Genomic DNA, 20,801 nt, shown 5'->3' on the forward strand with positions numbered 1-20,801 from the left:
GATGGGTTCCGAGATTGGAACCTAGCTAACTAACCTAGCAATGTGCATGCAGCTACTTTGTCTGTCAAGTGTTAGAACGGCGGTCGCTGTAAGTATTGTTACTAATGTTTAAATGGGAATATACCTGATGATTTACTGCACTATGGAACAACTGTTTCACCTATAAGTGCATTTTGTTTGAAAGCAGGTTAATTTTTATTCTGGAGATGTACATATGAAGTATATTTAGTTTATTTTGAATATAAATTGCTTTTGTATTTGTTTATTATTGGAAATCCTTCATTGCACAAATGACTTGAAGAGAGCCTGTCTCTGTGAATTCTTCACACTATACCCCCCCTTTTTCAGGGCTTTTACAGAAGCAGTTCTGAGGAAGCAGATCCAGGCCTTTAGAGTCTACGGCAACAGCTGTACATATACTTTATTTTTTCTATTAAGAAGAGATGCGTACCATTAGGATAATTACAAACTTGCTAGAATGCTGATAACCCTTCTCACACTCACTCACTGCTGTCCTTCAGAGAGCAGAAGCCAAGAAGGAGAAGAGATTGGAAATAAGAGAGGACAAGAAGTGAGTGGGGGATGGTGAAGCGATGAGGAAACAACACAGAAGGTCAACATCTTTGGGTTTCATAACTAGTTTATTGTTTTTTAAACAGGTTTCCATCTTTCTGTTCAAAGCTTTCACAAATCATAACATAACTTGTAATATAGTTATATAGGGCAAGCTGGCTTAACACAAAGCAATAGTACTGGAGAGCAGGAGTTTTAAATGCTGGGTCATGACCCAACACAATCCAATTCAGAATGGCAAACCTGTTTCTCTATCATTCACACACACAGAAGTATCTCACCTTGGGACCCAGAATCATCAAACAAATTGGCACTTTTACTCAGTTTGGGTCCCTACATGAAAAATGTAGTCGCTCACTCTAGGACCAAGACTTTTTATGACATACTACTGTCATGTGAGGACAGCCCTAAAAACCATAACAAGGCCACACCTGCTACAGGGAAACATGGGCATGGATAGTAGATGGCATTGTGTCAGCCTGGAACACATTAAAACCAGTCTAATACTTAAACAGCCAGAACCTTTGGATGGAGGCATTCCACACAGCTTGCTTGGAACATTGATTTTGCCTTTCAATTGAATTAATTTGTTGAACTGCAGCCCCACCTCGAGCCCTAGTGATCAAATATGAACACACTATTCTTCCCCACTCCTCCCTCTCTAGCTTTCTCCAGCATCAGTAGACAACCTAAACACTCAGTACTACAAATCTACCCACCAATCCCTGCACCCATACACAGAGCTCCTCCAATGAAGTCCACTGTATGATTCTAAAAAAGGATCAAACACTGCAGGTATTAAATCATGTCCCTTCTCCTTGTTCGTCTCCATACTCTCTCTCCAATTAAGCAGAGTAACAAGAGTTAAGTACCAATTACCTCCCATTCTCCTCATCCCTCATATCACCTGCTTTATGCCAAAAGTCTGAATCAAATCCAATTACTGAAATACCTGAAAGTGAATTGAACCCTGCAGTTAAAAAGAACATGAACAATGACAAATGACAAACTCGGTCTACCCACACCTCTGACCTATGGGGAATACATAATTATAGCAGTAACATGCAATAAATAACCACAAGACAAACTCTGCACAGTTGGCAACCACCATGCTACTGTCCATTGGCTGATATCAGATAGCTGATTCCTAGCTGTAGTGTCAATCACTTTGAATCAACAGGTGAGACATATAGCAAGACAAGTAAATGATTTGCTGCTGATGGATAATGTCAATCAAATACTCACCTGCAGCAAATGTTTTCTTGTCAACACACAAAAAAAAAGGGGGTGACCATTGATAACAAAGGTTGACATGTTTGTGGTCACAAAAAATTAACTGACGTCCGTCAGCTGGTTTCTTAAGTTGCTTGTGGTGTGGATGCACAGTAAACCTATGGCTAAACAGGCTAAACAAAACCATAATCATAAAGCACCCACCCACCCTGTGGTGAATTCCAATCAGTAGGGATCAGCCCTGCTTGTTGCATGTACATGTCTTCTTTTTTTTATATTTGCACAGATAACAGCTCATGGCACTGGGAACACAAGTCTCACCAAACTTTAGAAAGCTCCAACCTGGTCTCTTTCGTGAAATGAGCAGTCTGAAACACAGACTACAGGGTTGTAGACACAAATTATGTGAAGATTATGTTCCTCCACCACAAATTGGATTATGTGACAGTAGCACAAATTGGACACTCCATTTTTACCACTTCATCACCAAAAGGTTTAGGCAAGTAAAACAACTTTGGTTAAGGTTGGGTTGGGGTTATGGTTAGGTTTAGGCAATAAAAACAATTTGGTTAAGGTTAGGGAAAGGATTTGGTCATGGTTTAATAAGACAAACTTTAGCTAAAAATTAAAACTTGACTCACAGCAGAACTGTTTTTGGTATGAGTTGGGAATCGAATCAATGTCAGACTACTACCTGTTTCTAGTCGTGCCTCCTTCATGTAATCCTTTCGTGGTGGGGAAATGTATTTCTCTCATTTTTCATGCATGGAGCATGTACTTGCATGTCTTTGTCATCGTGCTCATTTCACAAAATTTCAGGAGATCAGGCGGAAAAGCTCACATACTTTGCTAAAAGTCATAGCAGCTTGGTGAAAATGTTATATTTCCCCTACGCAGTGCCTTTCAGAGTCTCCGCTGGCTAAGCAGAATTTAGCCCTGGTCTTCTACTAGTCTTCAATGCCAACACTCGCTTTCTGATTATGTGACTGATAAACTCCACATTTCCATTAAAACTATCTGTAAATGATACTAACACAAGAAGAATACTATGTCCTGATAAATAAAAAAATACCTCTAGTAAAGCAAATCCTAAAGTGGTATATGCAACCTCTCTAGACTTCAGATTACAGTATAGGGAACAGGCCTTGTGGTCCCCAAAGCTATCTCTACTATTTATGCACCTTTGAAACCTTGTGGGATAGAGATGCTGTTCAGTTGAAAACCAATGGCAAAAGGAAAAATCTGTTCCATAGAAAATCAAGGCAAGTATTCTGTATTCTGTGGAGATGCATCTCCACTGAAAATCATTTGGACAAAAATGCTGTTTCATTGAAAAATATGCAAGTCGGTGCTAGGTTGCATTTGGGAAACCTAGAAGGCCACAGAAGATTGTAATAAACCATATAGCCTTAAATTCTTGAATTTTACAATTACATAATAATACAGAATATTGTAGCAATGAGTATAAAAGAGTATAAAACACTTAAGTAGAGTTTCAACAACAATAAAATGGCTTGTTCACACAGTTACTGCACCCTAATCAAAATTCATTGCGTTTATAATCAATAATACAGGGTCAACGGTTTAAAGCTTTAGCGGATATATAGTCTCAATAAAAGTTAACAGGAAATACATATTTGGTACAAAAACCTCAGAGGAAGAAATGCTTTGATCTGACAAGTTATTACATGTTAAGGTTTAGTGTTGGCCTGCTAAGGCCTGCTAAACCTCAATATCTGCTCTAACACCTGGTAAGCCCACAAAGCTAGTTAAAACATGGTACGGCTATTCCCCTTTGGCTGAGTGTATGCAAGCACTATTTGTTCAGTTTTAACAGGGCAGTTGTGGGAGGTTTTCCCCAGTTTTACACTAAAATCCACTACGTGGAGCCAAATTTGTTTAATTGCTAATAATTGCTTTTTGATGCCTCTTAGGAGCATGGTGGGTATGCCCCCCAGCGGCTGAGGCAGCAGGAGCAATAAACCCGATCACCATGGAACCCCAGGAAGGGCCCAATCTACTGATAATAACTATGAAACCAGCTGTGTCTGGCTTTTGTTTCACAACAGACCCAAGACTGAGAGAGCTTTTCCAGGTTGTGCTATGAGCTCTACTTTGTTGGCCCTAACTAAGAACCATTAGTGTAACAATGTCCTCCATAACATCATCATCACCATAACAACACACAAGAAATAACCATAGCCATGGAGTTGAATTGTGACACTAACATGGCTGCCACTGAATATCATTGCTATCATTGCTTAACTCTGTCTATCCAGTGCTATCCTAGTGTCATGCCTGTCCAGACCTAACCTGACTCCACACCCTTCAGACATCCTCTGCAACTAGTACAACATACAACTAATGAGTGATGAGACCAGAAAGGCAGCATAAAAGAGTCCTCCCTTCTCAATGCTGCAGGTAGGTGTGTGTGTGTGTGTGTGTGTGTGTGTGTGTGTGCATCTGTGTGTGCCTGCGTGTATGTCAGTTCCTTGTTAGATCCACATGTGTATGCATGTGGATATGATAATCTTTATGCATCTGTGTAGAGGACATTTGGCGTGTTTATTTCTGACCTGATCTACAGTTTGTGTGTGTGTGTCTATAACCAGGTGAGGAAAGGTTCGGTCTTGCTGAGAACTGACTCCACATCATTGAGGATGGGTATGAGGTCAGATCCCTCCAGAGTTCCCAGGTCAACATTGGTTCCTGGGAGTGAATCCAGGAAATCAGGGAAGCGGCTGGATTGTCCACCGGGCATGCTCAGACCGCCCTGCGCCTGGGAGTCAGCTGAAGAAAGAGCAGAAGGGTTAAATACTAACTTTCAACCACTGTAAACACTGTCACTGTGTGCTATCATATGCATGTGTATACCTGTATCCATCTCCTCCATGTTATTGAGGAAGTCTTCAGGTGTGGTTGGAACACTGTAACAACCTAAACCCAATCCACTGTCAGTGCTCTGTTCTCTGGAGTGGTGGAAATGAGTACTGTGTGTGTTTGGGAGAGAGAGAGAGAGAGAGAGAGAGAGAGAGAGAGAGAGAGAGAGAGAGAGAGAGAGAGAGAGAGAGAGAGAGAGAGAGAGAGAGAGAGAGAGAGAGAGAGAAGGGGGTGGGATGGGAGGTAGAGACAGAAAAATTAAAAAGAGATGTTAGCAAAGAGTCTACTATTGACTTCTTTATTATTGAGGCAGTGTGTGTTAGGGTTGATCAACAACACTACTAAATACCCAAATACAGTAGTTTTCAGCTGAAAAAAGTGGTTTTGAGGTTTAGTTACTCTTTAAAACAAATTTCCTGCATTTCTACACCACCTCGTCTTGGATTAAGTCAAGAAACAGCAACCCTGTATAATATTAACCAAAAATGTAAAATTATGTTATATTACTAGATTTCAGCATTGAGGTGCTTACATTCATGATTTTGCATAGGCATACTAACCTAAAAACCAACTATTGGGAATCGCGAGAAAGTTTCAGAGCGACAGACACACAGAGCATCCCCGTAACCATAGCAACTCACTCTCACTCCTGCCTAGTGCGCACGGTGCGAGAGGAGAGGGAGATACGCAGAAGAGCCGCTGACTGAGATTACTCTGAGCAGCATGCATGGGAATAAATTACAATATAACAGATTTGTGTATATTTCTCGCTATTCAGATGGTCTGAATAACTCTCTGCTGCACTGTGCTGCTCTGTCTTCGCGCCGCGCTGTTTATGAATTTGTTTTTCGCTGCGTGAGAAAATGGACTTGTGGCGTGAGAGCGTGTGATAAATGTCAATTGCGTGAGTCTCATGGTCAATGCGTGAGAGTTGGCAGCCCTGTGAACTCGCTTGACATTATTATGTATGAAACTGCCAATCAGATTTATTTACTTATTAATCGAAGGTGCCGGAATGCCGTTCCGGATCGTTTTGGCCCACTTTAACCCCTGCTTATACACACCTAGTGACTGCACCTTTCAACACCATGGACAGCGCCTCAGCAAACGAAAAGATGTTTTGTCTCCAAAAATCCACCAAAACATAGTTTATGTGGCGCATATGTTTTTGATTGGGTTTGGTAATAATGAGTGGGGCAGAACATGATAAACGTCTATGTAAGCGCTGAAAACAAGTATAATACTATCATTATTATTATTTTAATTATGGTGAAAACCGGGACAATTTGGTAGTCAATGTTGAAAACCGGGACATTTTAGTGTTTTACAGATATTTGTCGGGACTCGGGACACCCATCTTGAAACCGGGACGTCTGGTCACTGTATGTTAGTGATGCGCGGATCAGGTTTTTTTCAACCCGCGACCGGTCCTTCTCTCGTAAAGGGGGGGGGGGATCTTCGAAGAATGGTTGAATAGTTCCCAGTGAATATCGAATAGTATTTTTGCTTGAAATGCCCATCCCTAGTACAGAGGTCATTAAAACAGCTTACCAAATCATTTAGATGGCAGAACTGAGCCTTCACTTAGCAGCAGACATTTAAAATGCAAGAGCATAACAGATGCAGACATTTTGTAACAGCAGCTTGAAAAATAGAATGAGAAATTCCATATTTATAGTCTGAGATGAAAACATCCTCAATATTAACATTATTCAGATTGAAGCCAGTAGTGAAAACAAACGGTTTGCCAGTCCCGCTTTGCCAGATTTTTCTCCCGCTGAAGGTTACATGTCACAATGATAAGTGAAGAGGTAGGTAGCAAGTTTACTAGCTGAAAACGTTTACTTGCTCGCTTCATCCATTCTGCCATAACAACACAGCTGGCCCACGTGTGTGGCTATTTGTTTATATGATTACCTCTCATGGAAATCTCCACGTAGCACACGTTAGTTTCAGGATTGGTTACAGGGTCTGAAATTGCTTATTGCAGGTTTAAGGCTAACTAACCGCAACAGTGGGGCCAGCCCTACAAACGCGAATGTCTGTCACTCACTGGCTGACTGACTGACTGACTGAGTGAGTGAGTGATCAAGTTACACCATTGGTCGGCCGTGGCACGTGGCACATCATAGGATCACAGAGCCAGAAATGTAAGTTTCGTTTTCTCCGCCGTCTAGTTTCTCCGCTGAGATCAGGAGCCCGTTTCTCCCACACAGTAAGCAGGCTGACCAATATCATGCATGTAAGCTGAAGCTGAAGTAGAATCTATACAATTATATCATATCACTGTTTATTTCGATGCATATGCGCGAGTTCAGTCCACCTGACAGCCCTCTGTTCTGTCGGCTGAGAGAGAGACACAAACAAGCATGGAGGTGTCATCACGCCGAGTGCTTATTTCCGACCTTCCTGAAGTTTCCCGGGGCCACGGTTCCGGCCAGTGCCGCTAGCTGCCGCCGATTTGCTCCCCGTGATCCAGCCGAGATTTCGGCGGGGGTCCCGACGACGGTACGTCATTGGGTGTCTGGCGAACAGCGTTTTCGGCACTGATGGGTACTAGAGCGCCTGGCGCTTGGATCGGGAGGCGCGATGCGGGCCGTGGGCGCGGTGGAGACGACAGCGGCGGAGACAGGAGACGGGACGCGCTGGAACGGAGATCAGTATGGATGTATGGACTATTATTCTGTATTAGCAGTCTACAGCGGAGTTAGTTACACCGTTGGTCGGCCGTGGCATGCGGCACATCCATACACGGTCCAGCCATATACTAGGTTTTGACCTAGTCTTGTTGACAATTACACTGGATAAAATGTTAAAGTATGGTGTTTCCGCTGAAGATCAGACAGTCAGTCTATTGCTAATACCAGTTTTCCCTCCCTGTTATTCTTCTCTTTTTCCTGAGACTTCCCAGTCCATATAAAACCCCACACACCCCTTTAAACGGTTCCGACTCATGCTACCTGCAAACTTTTCAGCTGTGCTACTGTGCTGAAATCCAGCGGCATAGTGATGGCTTGTTGTATTGTCTGTAAAATTAAATTTTAAAACTTACAAGCTAAGCTTCAAAAGCAGGCTGTATTGCACATTTGTATTTAATGTACATTTACAATGAATAAGACTGTTTAAGTACCATTTACACCACCTGTTCACAACAAACGGAACCATAAAATAGCACAGTAAAAATAAAAAACAATGACATCTTTGCTTTGGAATAGTAGCCTGTGCACTACGTCTTTTTTAGCATGATGGACACGGCCAAGATTCAGGCCTGAAGAGTGAGAGGGAGGCAGAAATGTCAATAGTAAAAGAATAGGTAGCACACAAGCACTTAGGAGCTGTTTCATTTAATAATAGTGCTAATAAAAAGAGTAGAACCCAGTGAGCACCCATATTAATGTTGGATGTCCACTTTAGTCTCTGTTCTGTATGTATTCTGCACAGTGTATGCAGCGTTTATAGTTAAAAATTGACATATTATGGCATTTTTTAATATTATTATGACATCGAACATCAATGTGAGGGCTCACTTACTGAATTTGATGATTAAATACAAAGTAATTGGTTTAAAACTGTATTTCTACATGTTTCAAATCTTGTGCTTTTATTTTGAAGGCTAAAACCGGAAGTCTTGTTTTCTGGTAATTCAAGCTAGAGTTAAGCATCTAGTTCTCATCATTCTCTTCAAGCTGAGTGTGTATGAGCAAGGCCGGGAGGGGGCAAACATGATTTTTTTCAAAACAACGGCTGTAGTGACGATTTCAGCTACATAATGGTGTAAATGTCGGTCTTTTCAAGTCACTTCGCGATCGTTTGGCTTCAGGAGAGTTGGATTATGCTGCACGAGCTGGATAGTCCTTTTATGGTTATTTTTTGTAATTTTTTGAACTCTGAAGATAGGTCCCCTAGAACTTCAGTTGTTTTCGACAAGGCTGCTACGGGTTTGTGCTATCAACCTCAGGCACTGTTTTATGTACTAACAAACTTCACCTGACTTTCACCTCGCATGGGGGTGAGTAGATAATGGCTGAATTTTCATTTTTGGGCGCTATTCCTTTAAGCAGAGTTGGTTCTAGGGATGGGCATTTCAAGCAAAAATACTATTCGATATTCACTGGGAACTATTCAACCATTCTTCGAAGATCCCCCCCCCCCTCCCCCGTGTTGTTATGGCGGAATGGATGAAGCGAGCAAGTAAACGTTTTCAACTAGTAAACTTGCTACCTACCTCTTCACTTATCATTGTGACATGTAACCTTCAGCGGGAGAAAAATCTGGCAAAGCGGGACTGGCAAACCGTTTTCACTACTGGCTTCAATCTGAATAATGTTAATATTGAGGATGTTTTCATCTCAGACTATAAATATAGAATTTTTCATTCTATTTTTCAAGCTGCTGTTACAAAATGTCTGCATCTGTTATGCTCTTGCATTTTAAATGTCTGCTGCTAAGTGAAGGCTCAGTTCTGCCATCTAAATGATTTGGTAAGCTGTTTTAATGACCTCTGTACTAGGGATGGGCATTTCAAGCAAAAATACTATTCGATATTCACTGGGAACTATTCGACCCCCCCCCCCCCCCTTTACGAGAGAAGGACCGGTCGCGGGCTGAAAAAAACCTGACCCGCCATCACTAACAGTAACCAGATAACTTGTAATCTGCTGCCCTACAAACGTTAACGGTAGGTAGCATCATTACCTTGTGGTATTTAAGTAACGTTAGTGGAATTATGTAGTTTAATTGATAACCGTGTGACAATGCATTGAATTGAGTTCAAAACACGCGCTCTCGGCCTGTCAAAGATATACCCTTGTTTTTTAACAGACAAAATAGCTTAATTCAAATGCTTGATGAATCACTGAATTCTTCTCTTATTTAGAACACAACCTTTGAACAAGTGTTTTCCTGTGTCTGTCTACTGTTCTCTGTCATGTCTCTCTCTGGATTTGTTTTCCTTGCTGCCGGTTTCCTGCCTTTGGTTGGATTAATTCATAATTGTATTGAACAGAATATGCAAACCTGGTCTCAAATTAATCTGTTCCAAGGGTGATACATCTGGCAGCATACCTAAGTGCTCAAGTGTCTTTCAGCAGCAACTGAGAGCAAATGGGTAGAGATTTATTCATCAGCTCATGGGAAGGAAGATATTACAATTGGTTTGGTCCAAATGGGTAAATAATGTACTGATGCATATGTTCCAAAAAAGATCATCTGCCGCCGATATCAGCAAAGAAAGCTGTCTGTACACTGTTCCTGACAACAACAAATCACTATACAGTAAACCCACAACACACAGCGTTAAGTCCAAATGGTTTTCTCACTTAAAACAATCACTTAAAACAACTGGAAGCAGTTTGAGACCAACTATCACGCAGACCAGGGAGCGGTTGGTTGGTCTGCACCAGAGTTTGGTTAGGCCATTCTCACCTGCCCAAGTAAACAGCACCCAGGGGATAAACACTCCAGAGTTAGATTCAATCACTCCAAACACGACAGGTATGCTGTGCCCTTAGTTACCTGTTGAGGAAGGGGTCTGAGCCACTGGTGGCCATGTTGTTGCTGTTGTTCTGACTGGCCCCAGCAGGGGGTAGTGATGAGGCTAAACTGTCTGCTTCCATAGGGATCTGACCACATAGTGCCACCTCCTGAGGAGAACAGAGGATGACAGCAGAGGAGAGGAGAGCCAAAAAGAAGAATACAAAAAATCAGCAGGTTTACCATTCAACAAAATTCTAAATTATCCACCAACAGGAGAATAATAACAGACACTCCAGTCGATATGTGAGTGTACAAATGCAATTGTGTTTTTGCATTGTCCACATGTGTATCGATGTATGTGCAGATTGGTGTATATTTGTTTCAAGTTCAATTTTCTTATCCCAAATGGTCAACTGGTGCTACAGTTGCAAAAAACACCTGGTTGAGCATGCTGCATCTGCGTGTTCCTGTGAATAATGTTATTGTGTGTGTGTGTGTGTGTGTGTGTGTGTGTGTGTGTGTGTGTGTGTGTGTGAGACAGTCACCTGTCTCATGAGCTCTTCCTGTCGTCTCTGGATCCTCTCTCTCTCCATCTGGATCCTTTGGAGTCTCATCTTTTGCTGTTGGGTAACACCAACACCTGAGAACAGAAACCAAGGAGGGGTTAGATACATCTGCTGCTGCTGCTGGCTAACACTAACCCTGCTAAACACACTACAGGTAACTCCACATAAAAATACACAAGGAGGGCTGCAGACATCTCTTGTTGCTGTCTGTGCTAATGCCAACTAGGAGCTGAAACCATGGAAGGGTCACGTAGACTCACACTTGAAGTCATCTATTGTACCTTAATACAACCTTTGCTGACCCTCCTCTTCTTCCTCTTTAGACAGCATGTTGAAAGAATAGTTTTTAAGACACTTGTCTGTTAAAGGAACTGGGATTCTGTTTAGTCCATCCAAAAAGTACTAACGGTCATGTTTTATTGTGTTATTATACCAATGTTTTGCAGTAGAGTAGCAGAAGCTGTTTGTTATATACCTTCTGCATGAAAGCAATTTGAGACAGCACCTTCTCCCATTCAGAGCCACTCATTTACCTACATTGGTTGGGCAAATAAAATCAGAGGCCCCAAATTCCTCAAATGCTTCAAATACAATGATCAATGAAACTTTTTGGCTCATAATGCTTACTAACAAACTTTAGTTTAGGAAATAAAAACAACCACTGAAGTTCCACACCCCTCTGTCACAACCTTTGCAGATACAAGGCTTTGATTCAATTGAATTACCTTGAACACTGCTAACCCCAGTAACTCCACTAGCCCCAGCACCTAGGGGCCCTCCCACAACCATCATGCCCCCGGCAGAGCTGTGCTGCTGAGCTAGAGTGCTAGGGGAGCCCAGGGTCTGAGCTGGGACCTGTTGGGCCTGCATCTGCTGTTGTTGGTGATGGTGCTGTTGTTGATGCTGTCGATGCTGTTGCTGCATCACTAGAAAGAGAGAGAAGGGAAAAGAGGGGGGAAAAAAACTGAAAAATTAATTTTCTCTCATTTGGAACAAAGGATGGCTGATTATAGCAAAGAACTGAAATAGCAATGAATAAAATGGACTGGGTGTTATCACAGTGTCTGAAAACAGTGTGCTGTGGACTGACATCAGTGGCACCTTGGTAGGAACAGGTGATTATAATCAAATGACAGCCACAGCCAATGAGCAGTATGGTAAAGCACCATACTGGTAGGAAACACATGTGACATCATGGGAGTACTGTGAATATAACAACCAGGATAGAAAAAGAGAAATATCTGAAAAAGATAGTAGTGGTGCAACTAAGTGGTGTAGTAGTGCAACTACTAGCCACTACTAGGTCCTAGCTATCAGTGTTGTAGTCAAGACTGTCTCAGTCAAGACCAAGACAAGACCAAGACCCATACCAACCAAGACCAAGATAAGACCGAGACTTTTTATGGTCAAGACCAAGACAAGACCGAGAATGAAAGAGTGCGAGACCAAGATCAAGACAGAGGCCGCTCGCACTTTACAATTGTAAATGTAACACCAGGTAAAATTTGCACACAGCTGAGTGATTTTTTTCACAGCGTTCACAAACTCCTTACGGTTAGTAAATCCAAACTGGATTCCCACAGAGGATGCAGACATTGCTGGCTGCTATGGATACCGCCTTCCCGACAGTAAACAGTGCAGTGATCAAGTCGCAGCATGCAGCAGGTAGAGGTCAGGTGACCGAGCTGAAGCAGTCAGTCATCCTTTTTGCAAAATAATACTAATGATAATAATCATTATATTCACCATTTTATTCATAATTTTAAGTTATTATTCTTCATTAAAGAATAAAAATTGGTCTCGACCTCAAGACTTAAGGTCATGACCAAGACAAGACCAAGACAAAATAGGTCCAAGACCAAGACCGAGATCTGGTCTCGAGAACGAGACCAGTCTCTAGACTTACAACTCTGCTAGCTATGAAACATTAGCTATTATGCAAATCAGATGTGTTAACAAAAAGACGGGGATAGTGAGCTGACCAGATACTGGTCACTAGGTTATCTACCTAACAAGCTGACAGTATGCATCATTACTAATTTTTATATTAAGATATTATTATTAATACTGTGATAAGATTAACACATATTTTAGCATAAATCTTTCATACAGTTCATGAAGCTGAAGAGTTTTTCATAACCTGCAACAGTACCCAGTTGTGAGAGCCATATGCTAACTGGGGTCAACCAATTTCCAATCTTGGACAAGAAGCTTTTTAAGCAGCGTAATATCTGTGTGAATCCAGTCTGATATAAGTGCAGGGAGGCCCCTAAGTGGCTACAGGTCACCCAGTAAATGGGATGTCTTCAGCAACAACAAGGTTAATATTCTCAGTTGAGACGTGAAGACATGGGCGCGACTATTTCTCAGTTCCAGAAGCAAAAAACCCATAAATTTTTCATTTTTCGCATACACATGACACGCCATTAGGAGTGTTCCAAACATTGAATGACCTGAATCGCTACACAATGACCCATTAGTTCAAACGAATATCAGCTGCCTCAAAAAACTATCATAGATGGAAAAAAAAAAGGCTAAGCTAAAAGGCTGTGTACATGTGGGTGTTAGGGGGTGAATGAACTACTCATCCCAGAGAGAATTGCACCATCAAAGTCCCCCAATTACAGAGCTTGCTGTGTCGTTTTGTCATGTGGGAGAGACAAAGTATATTTACACACATGCTGCCTGTTTTATTTTAGAATTAGGATTATTATTGTGACTTTTTACTGTGTTTTGGCTGTTATACTTTCTCTATATATATATAATAAACTTCATTCATTGTTGCACAGTAGCTTCATTATTGCTGTTCACTTACTGATTGAAGTCATCCTCTGCTATTCAAGAATTCACAGACCTTCAATAGTTAATTAAATTGATAGGACAAATTTAGTAACCCTAACTGAATATACCATCCTAATTCGTTTAATTTGCCAATAATATTTTAAAATTTTAATCATCAATTAAAATTCCAAATTTATGGCTGATTTTATGAGACTGGTTTAATTAATTACTGTTGTACCAACAGTGTTGTAATAGTAGGTTTGGAATGCCAAGTCTGCCCTGGTCCACTGGGCGGCCGAGCATTGAGCACCAAAAAAAAAAAAAAAAAAAAAAGTCTTACATAGCTATATCTAACTACTTGAAATACCTATGAGGACTTACAATTGCAAGAGCTTGTAGCAAGTAGTGAAATTTAGGGGCACAGTTCATTTTTAGGATATTAGCCTTGACAGAATCCACCTATCCATGCCCGCCTTCAGTTCACATGGATGAAGTCACGAAGGTTAGGGGGGAAAGTAACAGCCAAATAAGTGTTGCTTACTTGGCCAGCAGAAATTGAAATAGGGTCTTAGGGCAAAAAGATCTTAGAGAAAGGGGCTTAAGCCCCTTGAGCAAGTAAACTTGTTAAACTTGTAAACTTGCTACATACCTCTTCACTTGTCATTGTGGGACATGTAACATTCAGTGAAAGAAAGTTCTGGCAAAGCCAGACTGGTAACCAGTGACACTTCTCCACAGGTATGTTTAGCTTAGTTATTAACATTTATACAGAGGCTAATATCACAGTGAGACCCTGAATTTCTGCTAGCACAGATAGATACTGTACATCCCAGTACTATCTCCAGACTCTCTAATGCACTCAACTGTAGGTATTGTTTCACTAAATTAACAATGCCTCTGCTTTTTTTTGTGCCGCATGAAGGAAATAAAGACCCGACCCAGCCACAACATAACCTCTGATATTATCGGTGTGTGGGGTGCGTCTCCCGCACAACTGCAAGATCACCCTTTTTGGACTTAAGACATAATACATAACATTTTATTACTCTTCTCAGAATACATAATATGTGATATGGAGACTGCAAATATGCAAACCTATTAACAGATGCTTACAAAAAACACCAATTTAGGTAAAGAGGATGAAAAAATGGACAAAAACAATGAACCTCTTCTCTTGCAGTGCCAGTCCTTGCTGCCCAAGCAGTACAAAAACAAATAAAATATACTGGTCCACGATTTGCACACCATTGTGATTTTGTGGCCTTTAAAAAGCCACAAAATTCTATCCAATGCTGACAATCCCAGTAGCTATAATAGTAGAACCAACTTGGCACATGCAAGTTCAAAACAAATTGGGCTGTGCTGACTACATTTATAGATCCCATATATAGACAAGTACCTTTTTGTGGTTAGGGTTAGACTGTGCATCATTTGAAAAGTCTGCACTTCTCCATGCTCCTGGAATAATTCAGGAAAAACATGATGTGGTTCCCATCCAAGTAGGACGGCCAGATTTACATCTTGGTAAAACCGGACATTGTGTGCACTTGCACATTTGTGTGTCCGTGAATGTGCATGTATAGAGCTCAAACCTGGGTAACCTAAATGTAATTCAGTTTTATCAGTATCATTCACCAACAATATATACATTATATGCCTGTTCATTATTACATTCCATATTGAATTCATTGATAACCTTAGATAACAGTCGGTCTATACACTCATCCTCATGCTGAGGATTAAGTGAGCACAGTGAGCACTGTCAATAAAGTCCATAAACAAACTAAGATGAACAAACGTTAGTATGAAAAACTATGGGTGCCCTTGTGCACAGCCGTGCTACTCATCCAGGGTGCAGCTAGAGCAGGAACAGTACAACATTCAAGATCAAAGTAATCAGAATTAGTTTAATTCATATAAAATATTGGGGCGCCCCAATATTTTATATGAATTAAACTAAAAAAGTTGATTTGAACAATCCCGGTGTGCGCTGGATTACTTTGATCTTGAATGATGAACAAACGTTACTTAGCCTACAAAATACAGTGAGAATAGAAAATCACAAAAAAGAAGAAAAAAGTGTGATCAAATATGTGATTCTTGGTGATCTTATTGAGCTGCGAGTGTCTTCTACAAAGCTGAATCCCAGGCTGACATTTTTCTAAATTACTTATTCGTTTGTCAAAAGGTAAAATATGTATATTCCCTCAAAACACTCCAGGTACCTGATGTTACTATTAGATGTGTGTGACCCAAGCACATATTTTGGACATATTTGATGACAGAGTTTAAACACAGATTACATTTACACAACTACAGTCACATTTCACACCCCCATGGTGTGAAATGGTCACTTGTGATTGGTGGAGATTACACCTGCTCTAGTCATGAGCCAATAAAAATGCTTTTAGCTTGTAAAAACCACAAATGCACAGCCATGATAGGGAAATATTGGCAGGGCTAGAATTAGTGGAATATTATTTACAGAGACACCATACTGTAAATAAGCCACACACATGGACCAAGTCGGCCTGAGTAATGGCGGAATCGATGAAGCCAGCGAGTAAATGTTTTCAACAGGTAAACTTGCTACCTACCTCTTCACTTGTCATTGTGGGACATAACTTTCAGCGGGAGAAAAATCTGGCAAAGCGAGACTGGTAACCAGCGATATTTCTCTGTAGGTAGATTTATTTTAGCCATTAGCCTTTATGCACGGTGTGCCCTTAGGGGCTTCCGTCTCCTAGTAGCTTTGCTGTGTGTGTTTAAAAATATGTTGCAGTTTCTGTCACACTCTAGTGGTCAAAAAAAAATCGCTTAGTGTAGCTTTAAGCGGTGAAAGTTAAATTGCGCCCGTGGTGGTAAATGATTTCAGCAAAAAATGAGAAATAGCACATAGCCTACATTGTCGATTAATCAGTTAATATAATGCTTAATTGATCAAATTCTTAACGGCGGTGGTGCAGTAACTGCACCACCCCATGGTGGTGGCAGTATCGGTCTATGGAAATGGACAGGAGCTCAGAGTTCAGACCACAATCCTATAGAAAATCGGTGGGCTTTTCTGTAAAGAAAAGAAAAAATTCCTAAATTCAGATGTGGTAGAGACATATCAAAACAATTATGACTGTTATAAAAGCAAAAGGTTCTTACTAATTATTAATTGAAGGATGCGCACATTTGCACAACCAATGTGTTTCAGTTTTCTATTTAAATACATAGTTAGAAATTAGTACGTTTTTAAACTTTGATTTTACCGATTCCTATATTTAAATGCAAGTGACAAAAGTCTCATTCTATGCATTTTCATTTAAGGCATCACAGCAATAATAACTACAAAGGATGTATAGACTTTTGATATCCACTGTATATTCAACTGTACCCACCCCAAGGAATTTCTTCACAAAATAATGCTTGACACATATTTCCATGGCACAATTAAGCTGAATTTGTTAAGCTTGATAGCGAACGATGAGTTCTGTCAGATTAGGGAAGAATATAGAGAATGTTGGGCATAGAATTGTATGGGCGTAGGCTGAACAAAACAAAGGTTTTATTCAACTTCTAATGCTCTGGGATTGGTTACTTACAGAGTTTTGGGTGGAGCCAAGAGGTGGAGTGTGTTTTGTGGTCAATGTAGTAGGTCTCTCCCTGAGGGCTGACCGCCTGCTCCCAACCAGCTGGCAAATCCCCTGGACAGGCAGTCAGATGACCAGTCAACCAGACAGACAACCAGACATTTATAACCAAAGTGCTTCTATTTTACTGCGAGCCGCCCGAGCTGTTAGTCAGGAAAAGAGTCAACAAGTGAGACAACCACTCTGCCAGTCATACCAAGAAGAACCAATACTATGAAGTCCCTTTAGCCTACTGTTGTTGACACAACATAAGCAACGTTAGAAATTATTGGATATTGTTGTGAACTAGGTGTAAGTGTGGATACAAGGTAGTGTAGATACGTCTTGTTCTGATCAGTATTGATTGGGTGTGAAGGGTGATGGATCAGAACTTTCCCTCTTGGTTCTTCTGGAGGTGTGTTCTGGAGGGCTTAATTCAACCGATCTTCTGTGATGGGAGAAACCCATTTGACAACCCAAATGACACACCTGCTACCACCTTTTTCCTCTAACATCTGAGCTTGCTTTGTACATAGGCACTCCCACGATAATTATATCAGAGTCTATGTATTAGTACAAAAAAAAAAAAAAAAAAAAGAGGGTCACCAACATTGTCCATTCCACACAAGTCTAGCATGTTGAATTTCTGATCTCTGGGTCGACTTCACTGTAAGATTACTGTAATAACATTTTACCTCATTGGAGAGTGATAGGAAAGTATTCATGTTCATTCAAGACAGCTGGCATCCCATAATAAGACTTACGTCTTAGACACAAGGATGGAGTTACAATGGTGAAGCAAAAAGGCCATAAATACACACACAAAACCACCTGAGAGAAACAGAAGTGAGACTTTGGGGATTTTCTTGCCGGCAAGGGGAGAAATCCACTTAGAGAGGTTTAGGTTAGGGTAAGGGTTAAGGATAGTTTAGGATTACGAGTTTGGTTTAGGGTTACGATTAGAATTAAGATTAGGCCTTGTTCAGACCAGAAGTAGAATGAACACACAGCATAACCTAGCATATCCTTTCGGCACCCATGTTAATGGATGGGAGTTCATCTGTGGCACAGATGAACATTTTTCCATCATATCACCACAGAAACACATATATATTCAATGATCCACCTACTAATGTCTTTACTGTTGTTAATGTGTGTGCATGGATATGAATTTTAAAAGCAAGAGAGTGACTATGGGTTGATGTTCATCATGTCTGCTTTTGAAATATCACATGCAAAATGAACATCAGGTCTGCTACTGAATTGTCACTAAACAAATACACATGACTGCTTTGATGCGTGAGAGAGATTGTGGAGAAAGTTAAGTGTGTGTGTGTGTGTGTGTAAATGTACTCACCCAGGTTGGGCTGAGATGGGGCCATGCAGCGCTGCGCCTGGGTGTGTGGCTGTGTATGGGAGTGTGTTTGTGAGAGTGGGGTAGCGTTGTTCTGGGCATTGTGGCGTAGGGACATCGATGTCATGCTGGGCGCCATGGACTTCCTGGGGTCGACCCATGTTGTTATCTTCTCTATATGACTGGATAGGGGAGGGAGAGAGAGATTCTTTGTTATTGCAGTACAGACTACACTTCCATCACTCAAAGCACCTAGAAGAGAAAGGACACATATGTACACAGAGTATACTAAATATTAGGAACACCTGCTCATTCAATTAAAGCATAGTTACCTACTAATACATGGCTATCAGAGAAGTTTAGGAGGTAACATTGTCAGTGGGGAGGATTGAGACGAGATGAGATTCAATTCTATTAAATTAGATGAAACTTTAATGATCGCTGTGGGGAATCTGGACGTTGCAGCAGCAAATAGTAATGGGTTACATAAAAGAATCAAATATAAATTAGTATATAGCAAATGAGGGTTATATAAACATACTCAACCAACAATTCCAACACTAGTACATATTAAGCTAAAATATATTAATGAAAAATGGGCAAAATGAAATATAGATTCTAGCATTAACAGAATGTGCAAAATAGCAGCAATAGTATCAGTAGCACCAGAACTTACTGAGACTGAAAGACAATGTGAAATGTGTGCATTATGAAAAGGTGGAGAATACTAAAAATATCAATATATATGCAATGCATGACAATGTGAGGAATACAGGAGTATTTATTTATCCCAGTCTATTGCTTTTCGCCCGGTTGACAATGCAATAGTGATGTGCAATGCCATTGAAATGTTACCCCAGTCACTAATGATCCATGCTTGAAAGATTACTGTTCAGGAAAGTAGATTGGAACAAAACAGCAGCAAAAGGCTATAGCACATATTGCCTATTTGACAACTTTATGGGCTATATTTATTTATTTTAGGGACACTGGCAGCTATCTGTTCCTATAAAAACTGTTATTGAAACTTACAACCAACGTACTATTTACATTGTAATTGTCTAATTGTTTTTGTGTGTCTAATTATCATGTGACTCCAAGAACAGACTGGCACGTCCACGTCATACTACCGTACACAGGGTGGCAATGTTTTTAAAAAAAATCATATTGCAACAAAACTAAACATAGAAGAGAGGAACAGGAAGCAGACATGGCGACAATCACCAGTAAAACAAACATGGACGTGACTATAGCAATGCAGCTGGAGGAATACGATATGTTGGAGCAGCGCGACTCCACGTAGACTTGACGCAAAGTTGAGATTCTTGGACAGGTACACAACACCTCCACGGAGATCCTTTTCAACCCCAAATATGCATCAGTTTACGAGATGTCATTTTCATTAAAAGTTCATTACTAAGTATAAAGTTCACTTAGGGGTTATAATCCAGAGCCAGGGCCAGATTTAGCCTGCTTTGACTGGGGGTGCAGTCAAAATTTTCTGGGGGCTCGCTGCCATAAGTATGTTCTACTTAAATTTGATTTTAATTTTTCACCACAGCCATCCACTCCTAATAAGACAGCTTTATTTTATTGTTAATTGTAACATGTTGAATTACATAGTCACTTTTACCTGCTGCCACCACCCCATTTTAGGAGGGCATCTTTATTAATAAAATATATAATTTTTGTCATCATAGATTAGACATTACGGTTACAAAAACACATTGTGATACAGACATTGGTTGAGACATTGGTTAAGCAAGGTTCACTCTACATGGCTCATTAGCATTGGCCAAACTTGATAAATTCCAAACCTTTCATGCAAAACACAGCTCTGCTAGCTCAGTCTAGTTACTGCAATATTCACCAGCAAAAAAACATTTTTTCTCACACATAGATTAGCAATCACAGTTGCAAAGCCATTGCTAGCCTATTACTATACAGTTGTTAAATTGTTGTTAATCTTATAACATACCTCTACATTATAATGGAATGGAATTGTTTTATATAATTATTATTGATGGAAGATTCCCATCACACTGAGCACTAACAACTGCAAACATAAAAAAAAAACAATCAGAAAAGGCTGTAGTGAAGCCATGGGCGGTGTAGTGTCTGGATGCTCTGTGCTCTCTTCCTGACTCTGATTCCCTCAATCTCCTGTTGTCCTTGCCAAGATACTAATAGAATGAACAACATTACCTTTAAAAAAATACAATTCACCTGTTTCGCATGTGAATTAGCATTTCCTTGTTTGAAGGTGATCATACCGTATCCGATATCGTAGGTATCAATATTTTCTGCCACTTCCCTCAAAAC

The 20,801-nt window shown here is 40.5% G+C and overlaps 1 protein-coding gene across 2 annotated transcripts in view; it reads right to left on the reverse strand.

The window, feature by feature from the left end:
- Positions 1-629: 629 nt before the first annotated feature.
- Positions 630-20,801, reverse strand: part of wwtr1 (WW domain containing transcription regulator 1) — a 44,386-nt gene continuing 24,214 nt past the window's right edge. Inside the window, exons 2-8 of one of the 2 annotated variants that reach the window (XM_071543201.1) lie at positions 18,483-18,661; positions 17,099-17,200; positions 11,453-11,653; positions 10,707-10,801; positions 10,201-10,328; positions 4,681-4,796; positions 630-4,596 (exon numbers count right to left, since the gene is read on the reverse strand). In XM_071543201.1, the coding sequence (XP_071399302.1) occupies positions 4,409-4,596; positions 4,681-4,796; positions 10,201-10,328; positions 10,707-10,801; positions 11,453-11,653; positions 17,099-17,200; positions 18,483-18,661 (1,009 nt within the window). In that variant the 3' untranslated portion in view covers positions 630-4,408. The remainder of the gene's footprint in view (positions 4,597-4,680; positions 4,797-10,200; positions 10,329-10,706; positions 10,802-11,452; positions 11,654-17,098; positions 17,201-18,482; positions 18,662-20,801) is intronic. The other variant, XM_071543202.1, reaches the window with a different exon arrangement.

The sequence above is a fragment of the Centroberyx affinis genome, unplaced genomic scaffold, assembly GCF_046629955.1.
Source record: "Centroberyx affinis isolate AG114_WGS23_722 - 3 ecotype Tasmania unplaced genomic scaffold, CSIRO-AGI_Caff_v1 ptg004263l_1, whole genome shotgun sequence".
NCBI classification, from domain to species: domain Eukaryota; kingdom Metazoa; phylum Chordata; class Actinopteri; order Beryciformes; family Berycidae; genus Centroberyx; species Centroberyx affinis.